This window comes from Poecile atricapillus, chromosome 9 (genome assembly GCF_030490865.1).
Source record: "Poecile atricapillus isolate bPoeAtr1 chromosome 9, bPoeAtr1.hap1, whole genome shotgun sequence".
Taxonomy (NCBI): domain Eukaryota; kingdom Metazoa; phylum Chordata; class Aves; order Passeriformes; family Paridae; genus Poecile; species Poecile atricapillus.
In genome coordinates, this window is record NC_081257.1 from 11,905,571 (window position 1) to 11,925,242 (window position 19,672).

Consider the following 19,672-nt stretch of genomic DNA (forward strand, 5'->3'; position numbering starts at 1 on the left):
TGATTTTCCTAAGCAGGTTGTTGCTCAGGAAAGGACAAGAAAGAATTGAGAATGCCAGTTTAGTCTGTCTTGCACATCAGCATATTATAGAACACTGCCATAAATAGAGGAGCAAGGACTCATCCACATGCTCCAATCCACAGTTATCAGGAGCTGCCAGTGGTTTCAAGACAAACTTGAGCAGTGCAGAGCACAATACAGAATGTTGGTGAGTTTGTTGTCACTTTTAGGCATGGTAGTTGATTACCTTATCAATAAAAGAAAAAAAAAATTAAGACTTCAGTACTCTTGTATGTTAAAGCATGTAACAAACCTCTCATTTGATTAGGACAAAATTTAACATTATGAAACACTTGCAAAAACTTCAACAAAGCATTTTAAAGCGAAGGTTTAAATGCAGAAAACACACAAAATGAAATATACTGTTTAAACAGAATACAGGGAACACTAAGTACTATACTCTATTCAACACACAGATATCAAGAATTTTTTTTGTCATTGATGTTGAAATTGCATATGTCATCCTGAGACAAATCTGCTTCTCTCTGGACCAAAAGATCTAGATGTTCCTATTTCAAGTCTCTGGCTTCAGCACCAGACAGCAAACAAAACAACCTATCCCTTCTATCAGCATGCAGGATTTCTCCAGCACTGCCCATTTCTCTACCCTTTACCCCTCTCCAAGTTTTTATTTCCTTTCAGCAAAGCAAGCAAACAAAACACATCAGTATAATAATGCAGCTTCCATTGGAGACTTAATGCTAGCCTTTGGTCAGTTTAACATGCAAAAGGTTATCTGACTTTTATCATAAACTATGATTTCAAATGCAAATACAAGTACTTTTAAGCTAAACATATTGTACTGTGTTTTGCAGTTGACACTACACAGGAAAACAATGTTGAGAGGTCCTTTCCAAAGAATATGAGTATTTATGTTCCCAATTTAGTGACTCATACAACCTGCAATTTGAGATTTATTTAACTCTATCCTCCTCAGACTTCTGTACTTGAAAGCAACCACTAAGTTTCTATTCAAAAGTTGTGACAATAAACCAGAAAGACTCCTTTTCTAGCTTTTTTTTTTAATCTAGATTTTATCTAGAGGAAAACTATTTACAGAAGTATCTTTTTGCTGTTTCTGTAAAGAATTTTAATAGGGCTATACAAAGCTAAGTCAAATTAAGGAACAACAGTATGGGGCACCATTCTAGTTACATTTCTGATTGCATATAAAATTATTTAACACAAAATGCCAAAACCCCCTTTCATTGCCAAGAACATAAAGCTTCTGCTTCTTGTCCAGTTCAACAATTTTCTGGAGGGAATTGCTACATTTTACTGCTGGCCATGCCTTCAAGCACTGCCCTCAGCAGTGGTCTGGGTAAGACTCATGCTACTGCGAATAACCTCCTCCAGCCACGGCAGCAGCCTCCCCTCAGGCTATTGATCAGCACGTGATTAGGAGCTAAATGAATGTACACACACCCTTGTGTTTAGGTATTAACAGCCCGATCCTTTCCACAGGAACGCTTTCAGCTGATCCCGGGCTGTGCCGAGCACCTGCGAGTTAATCATTGCCCACACTTGGGTACCACATCCTGCACGTTCTACCCCGGCTGGCACTGAGGGGAGGAGAATCCGCCTGTGTTTGCACATCCCGTGTCACACTTGGGCCTGGAGACCACCACAGACACCTGCCAAAGAACCATTTCCTTCGCAATAGGTACTTTATAGCTGTTTTAGTATAAAGCAAAGCAGGAGGTGAGTGTTAATAACACATTAATGGAGCATATTTACCAAGTCCTTTATTTTCCCATTCTTTTAGCTACTACACTACAGTAATTTTACACAGTCCTAAAGACTTATGCAAGGCCTCAGCCATTTGTTAATTCCAGATTTCATATGACCCGAATAACTGGAATCCACAGCACATGCCCACAAGTTGAGAGGCACCACTTTGGTAATAAAACTAAGACACTTAAATAGGCTAGTGAGTTAAACAAAACAGTCTTCCACAAACATATTAATTGCCAGTTTCTCTCCATGTTTCACACGAAGAAAATGGCAACAAATTATTTCTCCAAACGCAGCTCTCACTCACACTGAATATAAGTTGTCTTCAATAAAATACAGCACCTACACAAAGCACTCCAAAAAGATTCCAAATGCATTCATTGCAGCATTTGTAGCAGAAGGCAGATGCTCACAAAAAAAAACCCAAAACCAAAAAACCAAACCAACACCCAGAAAAATCCTTTCATCAAAGGAGATTGTTCAAAAATCTAAACCACTGCAAACATACAAATAAAACTCCAGGATAAACAAAATTTAAGAGGTCAGGTTATTTTTTCTTTAACACTTAAAGCAAAAGATTTAAGATAGGAAAAAAGAAACACCCAGGAGCTTTTTAACACAGCAAAAACTCCTCAGTCAATATGAAGGTATTACACATAAACCCCCGAGCAGAAGCAGGTATCACCCACTTCAATTCATGAGCAGCAAAACAAAACAGTTGTGTTTAAGGCCATGTGCTCTTCCTGGCCACTTGCTGGAAGCAACTCCACATAATACACCTCCAAATCATGTGCACATACGACTCCCACAACTTGGAATCACGCCAGAACAACTGTCTACACAAAAACAGTCCTGAGAAGAAGTGAGCTATTCAAAACAGAGCAGAGGTCTGCGAGAATGTGCAGGGAATGATACTGAGTGTTACAGTGTCCTCATGGGTCACGAGGCCTTGTCACACTGCTAACCCATACACACCGCTCCCACCGGAAAGTGAATAGGATCTCTGTTCAAAACAATATGACATTTTATTTACTGAAACTGGGTAACAAATATTTACTGAGAACAGGTATCATATCATACATATGAAAAACTTAAACAGAAAGACTGGATCCACTAAATGACAAGCCAGAGATATACTCGTGCGTTCCCTTACTTCATCTGCTCCAGGGCACCTCTGTTCCACACACTACTACCTACATTCTGTAAGCACTATTATTCTGCAGTAAATAGTTAGCTCCATTTGTTTCCAAAACCCATGGGTTCTCCTATTCTGAACTCAAATTCTGTACAGCTACAACATCTATCTCATAACTTATTGCACTCAGCAGACCTCAATATATACTACAGAACTAAGCATGCAACCAAAGTAATTCCACAGCAAGTGTTTCAGGATGAGGGAATTTCCTCTGCCCTTTAACTGTGAAAGTGTACTGAAGGATAACATTTAACTAGAAATTGCGTTAATAAATGTAGGCATATATGGAAAAGGTATACAAGAACGTTTATACAGTTATAAGATTTAAGAACTATATAAAAACTAAATTAAAAAAATAAAATCAGGAAAAAAGAAAAATTACGAGAGTTGAATTTCTTGCATGAGCGTAAATGGTTCCGTAGTAAATCACGGCTCCTGGCCGCTGCCGAGCCCTCACTGAGATGAGCAGTAGCGCACTGACCCGCAGCGGGCACCGCGCGTTCACCTGCGAACCGCAGAGAGCGGCTGCGAGTCCGGGCAGCAGCGCTGCCTTCCACCACAGCCCAGCGCGGGCTGCGGAGCCTCGCTTCACAAGTGTCACTCGTTACGCTCCCTCTTTGGTTTTTTCCACTTTCCTTTCGGCACGAGCCTCTCCCACCTCCTCCCCCGAGGCGGGGGCCGTGCGGCGGAGGGAAGGGCCGAGAGGCGGCTCCGGGCCCAGCCAAGGCAAACAGCAGCGGGGGCACAGCCGGTCCGTGACAGCCACACGGGGCTCAAAGCAAGCGGCCGGCTCCGGGCACCGCGGCTCTTCCCTCGAAACCGGCGCTCGAGTAAGATTTGCCACCAAACAGTGAAAGTTCTTCAAAAGCAAAAACCAATAAAGGCACCCGTGAGTGAGCGGGTCGAGCGCCCGCCGGCCCCGGAGCCGCCCCCTCAGGGCCCCTCACGGGGCACGAGCGGAGCCCGCGCGTTCCGCACCGAGCTGGGCAGCGCGGAGCTGCGGCCTCCCCTGCACGGGGCATCGCGGAGCGGGGCGAGGAGCTGGAGCAGGACGAGCCCCGTTCCACCCAGCAGGAGGTAGCAGGAGTCCCCTCCCGACCCGCCGTGGCACCGCCGCTACCGCTCCGTGCCGCGTCCCGTAAGATGCGGAGGGACCCCCGGAGCGCCCTCTGCCACTGCCGCCTCCGGCCGCCCCAGAAGAGTGGAGCCCGTCCAGCTCTGCTGTGCAGCGCCCACCTGCCCAGCCCGGCCGGAGCCCAGCCCCAAGGGCCAGCACTCACCTTGCACCGTCCTGCTCCTGCTCCGCTCCGGGCATGCGGCTGGAGCTGCCGCCCCGGCCCGGCGGCAGCGAGAAAGGGCTGCGGAGGGTGGCTCGGGGAGCCGGCGGCAGCGGTCCCGGGGCTCCGCGGGACTGTCACGGCAGGCGGAGGGAGGGGATGTGTCTCTGTGTGTGTATTCGCCTCACCCCGCCGCCCGCCCCTCTCCGCCGGCCCCGCCCGGCTCTCCGCCCTTCCCGCTCCGGCTCCGCTCCCGGCTCCAATCTCCTCCGCGGTTGTGTGTCCCGTCCTTCCCTTCCGCTCCGGGTCCCTTCTACACGGCTCATCCCGGCGAGGGGCGGCCGCTCGGGCCCACAGCGGCTCCTTCCGCAGCCCCGACCTGTCCCTGCCTCTGCTGGGGCTCCGGGCTCCCCCCGTCCCTAGCTTCCCACCCGGGGAAGGTGAAGGAAGCCAGGGTGGGGTTGGGAACAGCTGAGGAGGCAGACCGACCATAGAAAGGCAAAGGACATCGCCCCACGCTCCAAGTCTCAAACGAGATGAACAGCAAGGGACCAGGAGTAGGTCTCATCGGGTTAAAAACTTGGGGAAAATAGCGACAAATAACGTACAGATGGTAACAGGCATGTGTGTTTTGGACAAAATAGTCGTACGGAAATACACTCAGAAGTCCTACTGACCTACGGGACTTATTGGAAAAATATAGGAATGTGAAGATGGAGGTAGACAATGAGCACTTTAGATGAGGGACTCTTTCTAGTCTGTGTTTGTACTGTGACTGGCAAAGATCATCTTATTTTCTGTGACCGAAGTCAGTGTAATAATAATAAATACTAACAATTACATCACTTTAAAACAAATGCAAATGAAACGTAGGTGGTAGGTCTCTCACAGTAGTAGCATTGCCAACATAAAAGAACCAATGGGAAAACAATAATAAACTCATCACATTTTGTAGCCCAGATACCAGAAACACTTTACAGCAAAATAATAATTAACTATGGTTTGGCCTTACTTTCTAAGCCAACATCTTGCAAGGAGATTTCATCTCTCAGTTGTTTCTAATTGCTGAGGATAGGAATGTGGTTTGGAAGAGGCATATGGACATGAGACCCTGCTTTAAGTAAAGGTCTCTAATTCCATGTCATTTCTTCAGGTTGGAATACTGAAATAATCTCCAAAGTCCATGCTGTATGAAAACATTCTGGAATTAAATTCATATTTAAAGAAACTAGTTCTTAAGTTGAATTATTTTTAAACTAGGGACAGTCAACTGGATAATAGCCATCAAGATGCCATCGTAGTTTTACACAGTAGTTTACTTACAGGTGGAGTTTTTTTCTGCTCTTAAAGTAGTAATTCACATAAATTACACAGGTGTGTGGAGACTTGGCAATTCTCTTGCCCTCTGGCAGTCGGGGATTTATGTTTTAAGCAACACGAGGTTATGGGCAAAACCTGGGCTCCCAGCAGCATTGATATAATTAGCAGAATAGAGAAATCTGTGAGGTTGCTAAATTTGATAATTTCTGATGGGTTCCTGAAACTTTGGGCCTTTGTCATAGCTGCAGCAAAGATAAGTAGAAAACAGACATCCCACCCCGTGTTTGGCAGTACCTGTTACAAAAGCAGAGATGCACAGGCTGTAAAGTTCATGCCCATTTTTATCCTGGACTTACTATGTCTGTCATGGAAAGTGGCAGTTCCAGGCCCCTGTTTTAAAGCTTAATTTGATATTCATTATCAGGAAATGGGAAGAGATGCTCTGTTAAGAGACCTTTAACTTTTAGACTATTTTCCATGTCCACAAAATTTCCACTTATGCACACAGGGAATGAACAATTAGTGGATGTAACATTTATAATTATAAAATAAAGTGGAATCTGCTCAAACACATCAACTAAAAGCCTTGTCCAGGGAGACTGAACACTTTTCAGTAATTACTAATTTGTATTTCCTGGGTTTAAAAATTATATAACATGGTTTGTAATTGTTGTTTGTCCAGCATTTTAAAATCATAGCAAGCATGGAATTTTCTTTAGGATGCAAAATATAAAATTCAACTGTTAAATGTATTATTACTTCAATCCAAAACATTATCTTAAAAACACAGTGATACCTGACTGTTATTCTTTAAAAATGTTTAGCAAGCCAATTCAAGGGTGAAAACATGAATATTCAAATAAATGTAGTGGTATTTCTCAGGTTTGGAGGCAGTCTAAGCAAAGTGGGGAACTTCAGAATCACAAATCCTGCCCTCTTTTCCTGATTCACTGTCACTGGTATTCCCACTCCACCCTCAGTAGCTGAGCATTGTCCAACTCCTCAGCAAAAAGATGGTGACTTCCTTCCTAACACCTAAACACACCTTGGCATGTTTGCAAAAGCTACAATAAAGAGCAGACAGCTTCCTTTCTGTCGATGACTCATGGCTTTTACGGGTACATCCCCTCTATTAGACATTGCTAAAGACAAGTAGGTCTAATTCTATTCTCACTTTTAATTATTTTGAAATAAGTATGATGTAACTGACAGCAATTAGATCACTCCAGATTTTCATCAAAATTATAAAGGAGTCATTCTTGCAAACCAGGTTCTCATCAAGCAATGCAGTTCCAGAGGAATAGCAGCAAGGAGTGCTACGGGGCTGAAACAGGCCCCTGCAGAGTCTGCCCTGAGGTACCTCACACTTCAGAGGTCTCTGTGGGGTGTTGTAAAGGAAATAAAACATTGTTTAACATCTGCCCCAAATCTACCTCTTCCTTCTCCTGCAGTTCTTGCTGTGCCATTGTTTCCCACCATGCTCCATCAGCAGACAATTTGCTGCAGAACTCTGGGACATGAACCAGCACCCTGTGGTTCCATCACACAAGTTATTGCAAAACACCAATGCTGCAACAATAATCTCTAACCAAATACACTGACTGGTCACAGTCTACTCAAAGAATCACCATTATTACTCAAGACCAAGACATGAAACCATGTGTTCTGCCTTCAGCTGACACCAGCCCACCTCTGTTCCCAAGTGATCTATTTCCTATACCTTATCTAATTCCTACCCAATTCCATGTAACATCAGGACAGTAACACTTTCTCAAGGCCTGTATGTGACCAGCTGTGCACTTACAAAGAAAAATCTATCTGATCTATGTCCCATTTCCATCATCAGTATCTGATTTCATAACCAGACCCATTGAGATTGGCTGAATCACCTGAGAAATAAAGCATTACTAAAATGGGTGTGGCCACGGCCTTCTGGAAAGGCCTAAAGAATGTTACCAAAAACCACTTTTACATTGTGATATTAGTTCTACAACTTGTACTGGAAATTATTTTCACCACACAGCTTGCTGCCCTGAAAATATTCCTGGCACTTTCCTCAATGTAAAATCCTTCTGCGAACTTTTTTCTTTAAAACACAGCTTAGTTTGGCAACTATGTGAAAAATAAATAAACAAGCCCCTTCTCCAAGTGTTCAATTTTCCCTTTTACTATGCAAGGCATGCAATTTGACAAGCTTAATCCTCCGTAATTGGGTTAGAAATAATTTTTTTTTAACCATGAAGAAGGTGACTTCTGTTTTTAGGTTTGATCTGTCTTTTTACTGTAATGTCAAAGGTAATGAAAAACTCCTGACTTGCAGTTATTTGAAGTAGTCAATATTCCTATGAAAGACAGCCTCTAAAGGTTAATTTAGTTTAAAACAGAAAAAACACTGTATCAGTTTCCCAAGCCCGTGGTACAATCTAGGGTTCTATGGCTACTACAAAATGTAATACTGAAGAAATGGAAGAAATGTTGTGTTCCTATGAAAATGCATTATGATCATCAATAGCAAAGTATTTTAGGTAGAGTAAAATCTCATCACATAAACCTGGCTAGCTATTACAAAAATTCAGAGCAAGTTTTGTGAGCAATTTGATGTTGATTTACAGTTAAAGGGTTAATACAGAATTTGCACAGGGAGCAGATGTGTTAGAGAGTTTAGAATTACGTGCAACCACAGACACACACTTCCCCTGTGGAGAAAAAATGCCAGATGGATGGACTGCCATGAAACAATCTTACCTGACTCATGTAATCAACAAGACTGCCTCTCTTCAAGCAGGTCTTTTTGCACACCAGTAGCAACTAAATAGTTAGAATTCCAACTAAATCAGCAGCCCAACAGGACAGCATTCCATATACTCACTCACACTAGTTCAATCTGCCATCTATTGCCAAGGCCTGTGACCCTACCAGGAGACTCTGGAAAAAAGTTTGGTTTTTGTAAATTGGCCTTAACTGTTACAGCTTTAAGTCTTTTTATTACCTACTGAAGAAAATTCTCCAGATGTTGATTTCTTCTTGCATGGATTTTTACTATTGTAACTATTAAGTCTATTATATTATACATTATTATATTTAACATTCCATAACTAGATTCCCTTCATTTACCTGAGCACCATAAGGAATCAGAGTGGTTTCAAGGCTTACCCCTAAAATTAGAGTTTGCAGGGTCTACTGGCTGGAACAGTGCTTTGAAATCAGCTGGATGAAAAAACCCCACATAAAAATCTTAAGTATTTATCACATCCTCTTCAACAAAATGAATCCAGTCCAAGCTATTACAGTTTTGTGGATAGGTTTCACCTGGCAGGCAGAACAACCATGTACTGCTATGAGGCCTTCAGGGAAGATATAGGAAAAAAATCACATAAAATCGTATTAACACAATTTTATTAAAAAATAAAATAAAATCCAACCCAGTCTATCCCATACATAAGTTTTAGAAGTTAAAATTTCTTAGAGTTGCTTGACTATAATAAAGACCCATCAAAACAGCTGCTTCCCTCCCAGCTGTAGGGCATGAACAGCAGTTAGCAGGTCTGTCTGCTTGTGTGTTGTGTGGAACTGCACTCAAAGTGTGCAGGATAAAACCATTGCACTTTTAAGCCATTTCTTTTTAATAGTATAAGAAAAGCCCAATGAATAAAATGGAACAAAAATATTTTATTTTGGTATTTAACTTCTAAATTAAAGTATGATAAAACATTATTTCTGCAAATGTCAGATGCATTCTATTTTCAACAGTTGATGTGTCCATAGACAGGAACAAATTATGGCACCTATACTCCTCATTCAAAATGCTGAACACACTGTCACATCCTGAGCCTTCAGCTTTCCAATGTTTTTTTACCCTCCCAGAAAATACACTATAAAATATCCAACGTCCACACACTTGAGTGTAGCAGAAATTAAAGGGATCTTTTCACCATTAACATGATGTTTAGAATTGAAAACAGTAGTAAGCTAACCTCTACTATGTGTGTTAACATATCTTTAAAAAAATAATTTTACAAGTATTTTTGCTGCTACTCCCAGCATAAAGAGCTCTTGCCAATTCAGTACTATGTTCTTCCAGTATCTCAATATACACAACATCTAATTATTTAAGAACTGTGGCTTCATAAAAAAGCTATACTAAGTTAGATTAAGTATTCTCTTATTTCTGTAAACTTTAGGTGTGGGCCATCCTAATCTATATTTTCACTTAATTATATTGTCTTTCTTCTGAGTACATATAATATGCTGCTTCCACCTTAAGCTAAGAAGGAATAAAGGAATTTTTCTTCCCTCCCACTCCTAGATTTGACTGTCATCTGCATAGACTTTTCATAATTAACAAATAATGTACAAGATTGTACAGCAAATTTTGAACAAATTAAAAAAATCATTAATGACAAGTGATTCTTTGTGCAACTGCCTTCATCCCTTTTCAACACTCAGTTTTCTTAGAGCTCAAGACAAAAACTTAATTTCATTTCAAAATACCAGTTCTGCCACTGAATTGAACGGAACAAGGAAATCTTCCCAACCTTTAGCCCAGCATTAAATAACCGTAAATGAGCTGGGACTTCCCATGGATGGAAGCAGCATTACCTTCACCAGCTCACTGCTAAGAAATTGCCTCCACCTCCTCCTTCTCATCTTGTGCAGCTTTGGCATTTCTATGCACAGCAGATCTTCACCACACAGCATACAAATTGTGTCACCTTTCTGCCTTCTCTTATACAAGCTTAACCCTTTCTCCAGTAAAACAAGAACTGCACTGGATTTAGTGGAGGAGCATTTACCTCTAAATAATTCTCCCTAGTCTGACCTTCAAGCAATGGGAAAACATGGAGAATTTTGCCTCCAATAAGGTCCAAGGCACAGCCTTAAAAAAATCATTAAAGGGGTAGATGATTCACTACGCGTGTAAAATTGAAGTTTTCCAGGTAGTGCTCTTTGAAATTCCGAAAGCAGAGAGAATAAGGAACATTTCAGTAATGGAAAAGGCCCTCCAGATCCAACACATGCTGATCCAAATGATCACAGAATTCCATATTACAATTGCAAAGCATGTCAGAGTTCTGCCATTAAGAGTTATACACAAATAATTGTTACTTTCTTACTCTATCTGTGAAAACAATCTCCATCTCTTTTTGTTTGGAAATTCCAATGATTAAATATCAACTGATACAAAGAAACTGATACAAACCAAAACAAAACCCAAGAAAACAACCTGCAAGCTTTACAGCTACTCAGCCAAAATCATCACTTAATAGTTCTATCTCATGCTATTAAAATGGATAATAAAATGTAACAGTTAATGTCTAATTCTCATCTATTAAAACCAAGAGAATATTTGAGGTATTTGAGTTCTCCCTTAATTATCTTTAAAGTAACCTCCTGCTAGTGGAATGTGAATACCGGTTAAATGAGACAGAATTTGACTCCATGACCAGAATGAGAAAAGGCACATTGGTGAGGTGTCCTTTAGTATTTGCTGTTTCCATGCTTACTGTACTGATGCCTGGAACTGCAGTTACAGAGATGCATTTAACTTCAGAAAAGTTGCTGCTTGGAAACAGGAGGGACATTTTGGATGAAGATTTACCCACCTGGCCACTGCAGGAAACAGGACATGTATGTTCGGTGTCAGCAGATAAACACAGCCAGTGGTGGTTTTTGCATTTTTCCTTAATATAACACTAGTGACAGTACACAAAGTGATGGTAAGTAGTGTAAACTGCAAAATAACTCACTGGCTGCTGTTCACTGCTTGGCTCAAGACAAAGTATTCCTGCCTGTTAACTGCTTGTCTTGGCTTGCTTTACTCCAGTTTTGTAGCATCATGTCCTCAAATGATAATATGAGCCCCCATAAAGTACATGTCTCTCATGGCTGAACAAACCATGAATATCTTCAATATAAAATATGGTCTTCCTTCTCCCATCTCTTTAATCTTTATATTTACCCTTCAGGAAGAAAATAGGAAACTTTGTTTCCATGGTATCACTCAACATATGGAGGACCTGTATTTTTGTCTATTCTAAGAGTGATCCTTCAGCCTCAGTATGGTGCTGTTTGTGAGTCACCACAGGCAGACTGTGGAGGAGAGACAGGCCATTAATGCACAAGAGGGAGACATGCACTGAAATTGAATACTGAGACACATTAACATCTGGGGAGACTGAGGAAAAGAGCTCAAACATTTTGAAAATAAAATATTTTTTTTCTGATGGAGAATTTCTTGATCTCACCTTTGGCATTTGATCTTGCTTCTGAAAAAAATCCTGTTCTCATTCACTACAACACTTCTGCTGTCAAGTACATCAGCACTTAAAACTAGAGGCTCAACTACAAAATTTACTAAGGCTTAATGTTCCAATTTTATGTCCAGTTGCAAAGTTATTCCTAGCAAAAAATAGTAAATTTTGATTATGGCATGTGTAAACAGTAGAATTTCAAGACATTTAAATTATAACAGGAACAATTTTAGAAGTATGCTCTTCTATTTTTCCATGCTACATTTTTCAACACATTAAAGAGTTTTTATAAAAAGACCAACAGATTCAAGTTTACTGGCCACAAAAAAATGGAATAACAGATCTTCTTCAGGGGCTGTTTGTTCCTTCAAGTAGATTTGGTGCTGAGACAGTGTGGTAGTTAAAGCACAAACAGAGGCTGTTGATAAAGTGGCAATGCATAACAACATTGTAATGTATTATAAAGGAGCAATTGCCTGCAGTTCATCAGCGTGGATGTGGCAATGAAGTTCTGCTTTACATATTCCAGGCACTAAGAACTTTGTAGCAGTCATTACAGGAGGTTCTTCTTCTCCTATAAAAGGGGGAAAAAAAAAAAAAAAAAGTGAAGCTCGTTAATTAAAAGAGTGATTTTTGTACTTGGTCAACATATCAGAAGCAATGCAAACAAAACTTATGAAAAGCCTCTGCACTATCTTGTCATACACTCCTGAGGCTATCATGCTCAGCAAAACATTATCTAGAGATACAATACTGATTTTCTTCCCAGGTAGGATTTCTTAGGGAAGACCTTATTAGTGAATGGACATAGTAAAGGTTTGGCTGTTGGTACTTCCTCAAAATTAAACTGGTTTGAACTCCAGTTGAGGACGCCAAATATGATGATCTCTTTGAGAATCTTTACTTTGCAGACCAGTAGCCTGCTCAGGAGCTGCCCTAAGATAGAAAGGATTATAAATTATGTGACTTAGGATTTTTATTCACAAACTTCTACCAAACTGTCCTTTAAGGAAGAAAAGAAAGATCCTCTTTTGAGATGCTAAATGTCAGAGCTATTCACATTTGTTCTGACCAAGTAACAGGTAAAATAAGTAAAAAAGTGAAATATAGGGTGAATTCAGAGCAGTATTTTGAATGTGTGTCTCTCTCAGAACAAGAATAAAAGCTAAAAAATTCTATTTACTCCTCTCATTAGCATGCATATAAATAGTAGGGCTCTAAGTGTTTTGTATGTCTGGGACACTAAAGAAATTTAATGTGTTGCTCTCCAAAAGGCAGATGATGCTCAGTTCCAGACACTGTCTCCTTTGTACCCTGTATCTCATCAGGACTGCTGTTTGGGGGAAGGAGGTTTGGGGAGTGTCAAGGTGGTGCTTTTGGATGAGGACAGTAATTGGAAGAATGGCAGAAATTATTGTGGTTTCTTAAGACATTGGAACATCAGTGTTAAGATCCAACTCTATCAGCAAGAGCCCTAACGTTTAACCTCTACAGCTGAAGCATGTTAACCAGGGGGTATGTGACTTGAGAATTAATTACTGGAAAGACTGCCTCTTTCTTCCAGTGCCTCCTTGCAGCTGGGATACCCAGCTGACAGCTCAGTAATTGAATCAGGAGGGGGACACTGGGAAAGCATTCTTACAGGGTGGCCATACATTTTCAACTAGCATCCTACTTTCACTAGAACCTTTACAAAGTTCATCTGTAATTTTTCCCACAGATGTGAGAAAAGGCTAAGTTAGAAGATGGTAGGAAACTAAAAAATATAGTTTTAATTTTGAGAACAGAGTAATTGTAACTTAATTAACTAAATCAGTAAATCTATATTTTTTCCCACCTGAAGTTTTTTTCAGATTTTAACTATTTAGTTATATAGACCATCTAGCTGATAAATACAGGTGCTATGTCTGTAAATCAGCATTTGCATTCTCGCCCTCCAAGATAATTCTGGCATCAAGCATTCGTTATGAATTATCTTACTAAGAATAAAAAATTCCTTTACCCAAGAGAAAAGTCTAGTTAATGCATTGTCAATACTCATTCCAGAAAGCAGAACAGGATACAACCATCAAAATGCAATATTCACCTGTTGTAGCTACTTAAGGAAAATCTCAGCAAAGAGCAGTTTTGTCATACAATACAATTGCTGGAACATTCCATGCTGAGGCAGTTGTGATGCCAGTTCAGTATCCTATAACTACTAAGATTAGATCAGTTTTTTCATACAGCCTGAGGCAAAATTTACACCTTCTAACTGCAGACATCTGAGCTGGATATCTATTCTGGAGAGTGTCTTCCAAGCATTTAAATTCCTCCACTGAAACCCATTTGTTCATTCCCCAGCCCTGTATCTGGTGAGAAGCCTGATGTCATTCTGAAACTTGAGTTAACCACAGTACAGACAATATCCCTAAAAGATCCAGTATGTGCTGCTGCAAAATAGGATGTCAGGTTTAGATTTATGGCTGGCTGTGAAAATGTTTCACCGTATCACCCTCTTGATTACACCACACAGCTGTCAGCTGAAATCCCAGCTGCCAAGGAGTCCCTGGAAGGAAGAAGCTATCTCTCCAAGAATAGGTCAATTAATGAGCAGTAACTTATTAATAGACTTTTAGTGAAATTCTATCTAGCTAAGATTTCCTCCACACATTGTAAGTTTAGAAAAAGATTCATTTTTCTGAAGCTACTCTACCCGTTTTACCATCTTTATACAATGTTTACCTTTCTCTGCAGCCTTCTACATGGCTCCTCACATATTACCTTACCTATTTGAAGATGGCAGAAATGTGCACAGTAACTGAATATAAGTTTTGAAACACTGCTGTGTCTTACCTAAACCTGATGATGAAGAAACACTTCCTGTAATGGAAGACGTTTCCATTTGGTCTGTCAATAGTCCTTCCATTAAAGGTAAAGATAATTCAGATGAAGGAACAGATGAATCATAGATTCCAGAATCTCGAGGCATGTCTTTCAGATTTGAAGCTTTAACAACATGTAACAATGGCTGAAGAACAGAGCTGCCACCACCTTGAATGTCCTGAGTTTCTATATCTTCTCCAAGGTTTAAGTGCTGAATTATACAGTGAGAGTCTGAATTCCCCACTGAAATGTTTATATCTGTTTTCAGGTAAAAATCACCATCCATCACCTGTTTATTCACCAAGTCATTTAAAACCAAGCCTGAATCAAACTTTTCCATGACAGGCTCCGAGTAGTGTAAAGAAGGTGGAGGGAAGGGAATGAATTGTTTCTCAAACCAATCTGGCTCCTGATCAATGAACTGATGCATATTGCAAATAGCAACATAAAGGGACCTCCCAGATTTACTCCTGAAATAATTCCTTTTACTAATGTTAACAGGAAACACCTCTGAATCCTGTACACTAAGATCTCTGGAATGTAAGTGTGAATAGAGCTGGGGGAGATTGTCCATGAGTTTGTATTTTGTGCTTAGATCCAGAATAGCAGGGATGTCTCCCTCACAGGAGTAATCAAAGTAGACTGCAATGAACTTGCAGAGGTCAGCTGAATTCTGCTTCGCCTGACGAAGCTTCTCTGCAACAGTAAACACAGCAAAGAGAAAGAGTTCTCCTTTTCCTGCATCTTTGGTTACTCCTCTGTGCTTCCAGTTCTTTTTTTCAACAAAGTATTTCATTCCTTTGGAACATACAATGATAATAAACTGGGACTCATTTATTTTTTTAATAAGCCACTCCTTCTGATCTTCTTTACAGTTTTTCAGATCTTCCCACAAATCTAAAGCCACCTAGAAAAGAAAAAAAAAAATTCTGGTTGATATTCAGTTTTATGTATATAAACCTAAGTGGTTCTTTAAAAAAGAGCACTATGGATCTGATACATGGCAATATTTCTTGGGGAATAAAAAGAACATAGAAAACATGGCTGGATCAAGTAAATTACAAGTGCAAACTTGTAATCAAGTTTGGTATCATCAATCCACAATAAACAATTGTGCTTGCCTCAAACAATTTACCATTGTATGTCTGGGTCCATAATGTGCTGAATGTAGCGGAAGTAACAGAATCACAGAATTGTTTAGATTGAAAAAGACCTTTAAGGTCAAGTCCAACCATTCACACAGCCCTGCCAAGTCTACCACTGAACCATGCCCCTAAGTGCCATATTCACTTATCATCCTTGCATATTAATGAAGTGTGATGCAAAGAATTTTCATATCTAGATCAAACCATAATTAGTGCTTATAATATCAAGACCTTCCAGTTAGGATGCAAAACAACAGCAGTTTTATCTGATGAGAAAGCTCTGAAAATTTTATCCTAGGAGTTATTTTGTACTTAGTCAAGCGCTCTGACCACTCTACATGATTTGAAATGCTTGTGGACACCAAGATGAGGGACACAATGCTTTATCTCACAGAAGGAATGAGGAGTAGGGTAACAGAAAAAAACCAGATGTAAACAGATGTAACAGATGTAAAAAACTTGCATGTTAGACACACATCTAAACCACTTGTAAATCCTTCATAAATCCTTCTATCAAGTATTTTTCCAGAGAACAAAAATTTTGGTCTGCTGTGTCACCCACAGCTGAGTGGAAAACCTTGCCCCATCAGAAGACAGAGTAGGTAAATGCTCAGAACACAAGAACTCCTGAAAACTGCTGCCACATGGTTGGCTACAGGAAGAAAGTGATCCTGCCTGCTCTGTCAGTGGGACTGGATGACCATTGTCAGCCCCTTCCAGACAGACAACTCTTGCCCATGTATGGGGAAGGAGAGGTCATTTTACTGCTGCTTGGGAGATACAGGAAGTTTTGTGTCTGTTTTTTTTTCTGGTCTTCAAAATCCTGTGTGACCTGCTACCTGTGAGAAAGGATTTTATTATGGACAAGTTATTATTTTAAATGGCTATTAAATGCTGCTGGTTTTATCCTTTATGAGAAAACATTCCAATTCCATATGAAAAATACTTGTGCAACTCTTCTGTTATGAATTAAGCATCACTTTTTATATTAAATTCCACAGCTTTAGTAACAACATATATTATTTCTGTACATAGGTGCTATCAATATTTCATTATATAAATTTTGTTTTGATGTCTGAGACTATACATTCCATGGTTAGAGCAGTAAGAGCTCATCTCAACACTATTCCAAAGAGGAGCAGTGTAGCAGGTCTAAAGCACATCTCTAAAAGCACATCAACTAAGTTACTTGTAAAATAGTTTATCTTGAACTATTTTAAACAGAGGAAAAAGTTGTGACAATCCCCACCAAACACGTGAGGCCTCGGCTGTGTTTCTGTGTTTGGTCACCAGAGAGCAGAGTTGCTGTAATGAAACCCAGCTCCAAGCTCATCCTGTTCATATCCCGGGGGCAGGAGGAAAAATGCAGCGCAAAGAGAGCAACAATTGTCCAGCCTTTTTCCAGCTGAAAAGTGAAAAACTGGCCACATATTGATTCTATTTTAGACAGCAGCAGGAGATTCTAAGCCTGCTCATTCAAAGTAGCAATTCGAATGTCTCTCTCATATCTTTCAAATAAAAACAAGAAAGAAAGAAAAAAAAAAAGTTGCTGATTTTACAGTATTAATGGAACAGAAGGGAAGCAAAAAATAAAGATCAATTAGTAAGTACATGCTGTCAACAAATAATCCTAATAATGCAGTTTTTGCTCTATGAGTAGAAATCTTGATAGATTCTACTTCTTTTAAATTACAATACAAAACACACTTTAGGAATACCAAAGTACACCAGGCAGACAACGATACCTCTGTGGCTGCTGACTATAAAGCTGTAAGACCTACTGAACAGAAAAAGCACTTCATTCAAAGCAAGCTAAACACGGCTGAATGAAAGCCACGAAATAATGATCTTCCACTACTCTGTTGGTTTGGGTTGTTTTGGTTTTTTTTTACACTGGATAAAGAGAAGAAAATTCATATAGCCAATATTAAGAAAAATAACTAAGGTCATCTCTGTGGAAAGGAGTGACTGAAATACCTACTTTACAAGCACAGAATTTTGGGATTGCTGTTTCAATTAAGGAAAAGTTGTTTACATATGAAATATTGAGTTTACCTCACAGCCACAAAAGTCCTGAAGAAAATAAGCAAAGCACTGGATGACATTAATGTGTTTCTGGCAATCTTTACTGGAATAGCAGATGAACACTTTTGGCCGGGGACGAAGTCTTTCCACATGGAGACCTGCAGCATATGCTGAAGATTCTGAGCTCTCCTCATCTAGATGGGAATATATATTTTCTAAAGTGCAAAAGAAAAGAGAGTTCATACTATAAAGCTTAATTTTGTTTTGAGTTTTAATTACTTTTGTAGGCTCTTTACTAATGCATACAGTAATATTTTTGTTTTATTTTCTAAAGATTTTTCTCGCCTTTCCGTCCTGAAAAAGAAAAGTTGCACACACTCTATTTATCCAGCTTAAGAGTTGCAGCATGTGGAATACACTTTCAAAGTTAAATGTGCAGTTATTTCTGTCCAACTCAGAAAACACAAGGAAGGTTTATTTTATAGATAGAATGAGGTTGTTTCACCTTTATTCAGCTTCAACAATCTTCAAATCTCTGTTTAAATACTATAAACTTAAAAGATTTATCATCTTCAAGAGTTTCCTGTCTAACAAAGTCTCTTGTTGAAAAAACCCAAACCAAAACATAATCCAGGTAGGAATATTAAACTCCAGGTCCACAGACCCTTTTGGATATCATACAAAATTTCTCTAGTGTATATATACACACACCCATGTTTGGATGTTAATCTGACATTAATTTAAATTAAGATATGATTAATTTAAATCAAAATAGCTATTAGTGTTTCTTTCCTTGCATAGATGCTTTTATGCTGGAACATAAAAGTCTGGCCTTATGCCACACTAATTCAATCTAGTTCTACAGCTGATCAAGCTAATTTGGAATAAAGTATGAGTATTTCAAAATACAAATATCCATCTAGGGATTCAATTCAGAACAATTCATCAGGAGTAACTATTCTGGAACAACTCTCTGTAAACAAGTCTTCAGTGATTTGTCTGGGTTTTTTGTTGGAAGTGTGCTAGCTGTGAACAAAAGGATAACTACAGAAGACCAGAAGGTAAAAGGATTTAACCCAGCTGGCATATAGCACTTGCAGTATATCTCTGTGCCAAAATTCAGGTGGATAATACAGATATGCAAGGTTTGGAGAAGTAATCTCTTTTTCCATTTTTCGTGAAACCACATGATTCCCTAAATTCAGTACAAAAAGCCAATATATTTTTAACGTTTAAATGTATCAAGTGTTGCTTGCCAGCTCCTGGATTACAGAGAAGTCAGCAAGGAGGAATGGAATCTAAAAACATCTGCAAGCAGGGCTTAGAGTAAATTTAGGAAGATGGCTTAGAATGAAAGGTAAAGACAACTTCCAGGAAAGTGGGAAAATCTGGAATAGCAGCTGTAGATAGTATTCCAGACAGCACTGTGAATTGTATTGACATCACATGGCTTTACTTTCCTTCTGATTTAAAATAAATATGAATTAGATATTTCTGAGCAAAATAAGGGAATGTTTAAAACATATCCATTTACAAATCTGTTTGTAATCTACATGGCCACGTAGTACTTTCTCAAAGAAAAAGAAACATGAAATAAAAAGTATTTTCCAATATTGCTTTTGTTCTCTCCTTTCTATAGTGAATTCTTGATCTGTGATACAATACTGTCTAGGCAACCAATTACCATCAAGCAGTGGTTAAGAATTTGCTAGAAGTTTCAACACAACAAAAAGCTGAGGGAAGGAAGAACAGAGAAAGATAAAATAAAGTTTTTCAGATAAAGGTATTTCTGGAATTAAT

General features: G+C 39.5%; 2 protein-coding genes across 4 annotated transcripts in view; both read right to left on the minus strand.

The window, feature by feature from the left end:
* Positions 1–4,447, minus strand: part of ARHGEF3 (Rho guanine nucleotide exchange factor 3) — a 100,851-nt gene extending 96,404 nt beyond the window's left edge. For 2 of the 3 annotated variants that reach the window (XM_058845235.1, XM_058845233.1), the window contains exon 1: positions 4,270–4,447. In XM_058845235.1, coding sequence (XP_058701218.1) covers positions 4,270–4,304 — 35 coding nt within the window. In that variant the 5' untranslated portion in view covers positions 4,305–4,447. Of the gene's footprint in view, positions 1–3,371; positions 3,547–4,269 lie in introns of those variants that run through there. The other variant, XM_058845234.1, reaches the window with a different exon arrangement.
* A 4,790-nt stretch (positions 4,448–9,237) lies between these two features.
* Positions 9,238–19,672, minus strand: part of IL17RD (interleukin 17 receptor D) — a 42,984-nt gene continuing 32,549 nt past the window's right edge. Inside the window, exons 11-13 of the mRNA XM_058845356.1 lie at positions 17,903–18,087; positions 14,673–15,609; positions 9,238–12,411 (exon numbers count right to left, since the gene is read on the minus strand). Coding sequence (XP_058701339.1) covers positions 12,296–12,411; positions 14,673–15,609; positions 17,903–18,087 — 1,238 coding nt within the window. The 3' untranslated portion in view covers positions 9,238–12,295. The remainder of the gene's footprint in view (positions 12,412–14,672; positions 15,610–17,902; positions 18,088–19,672) is intronic.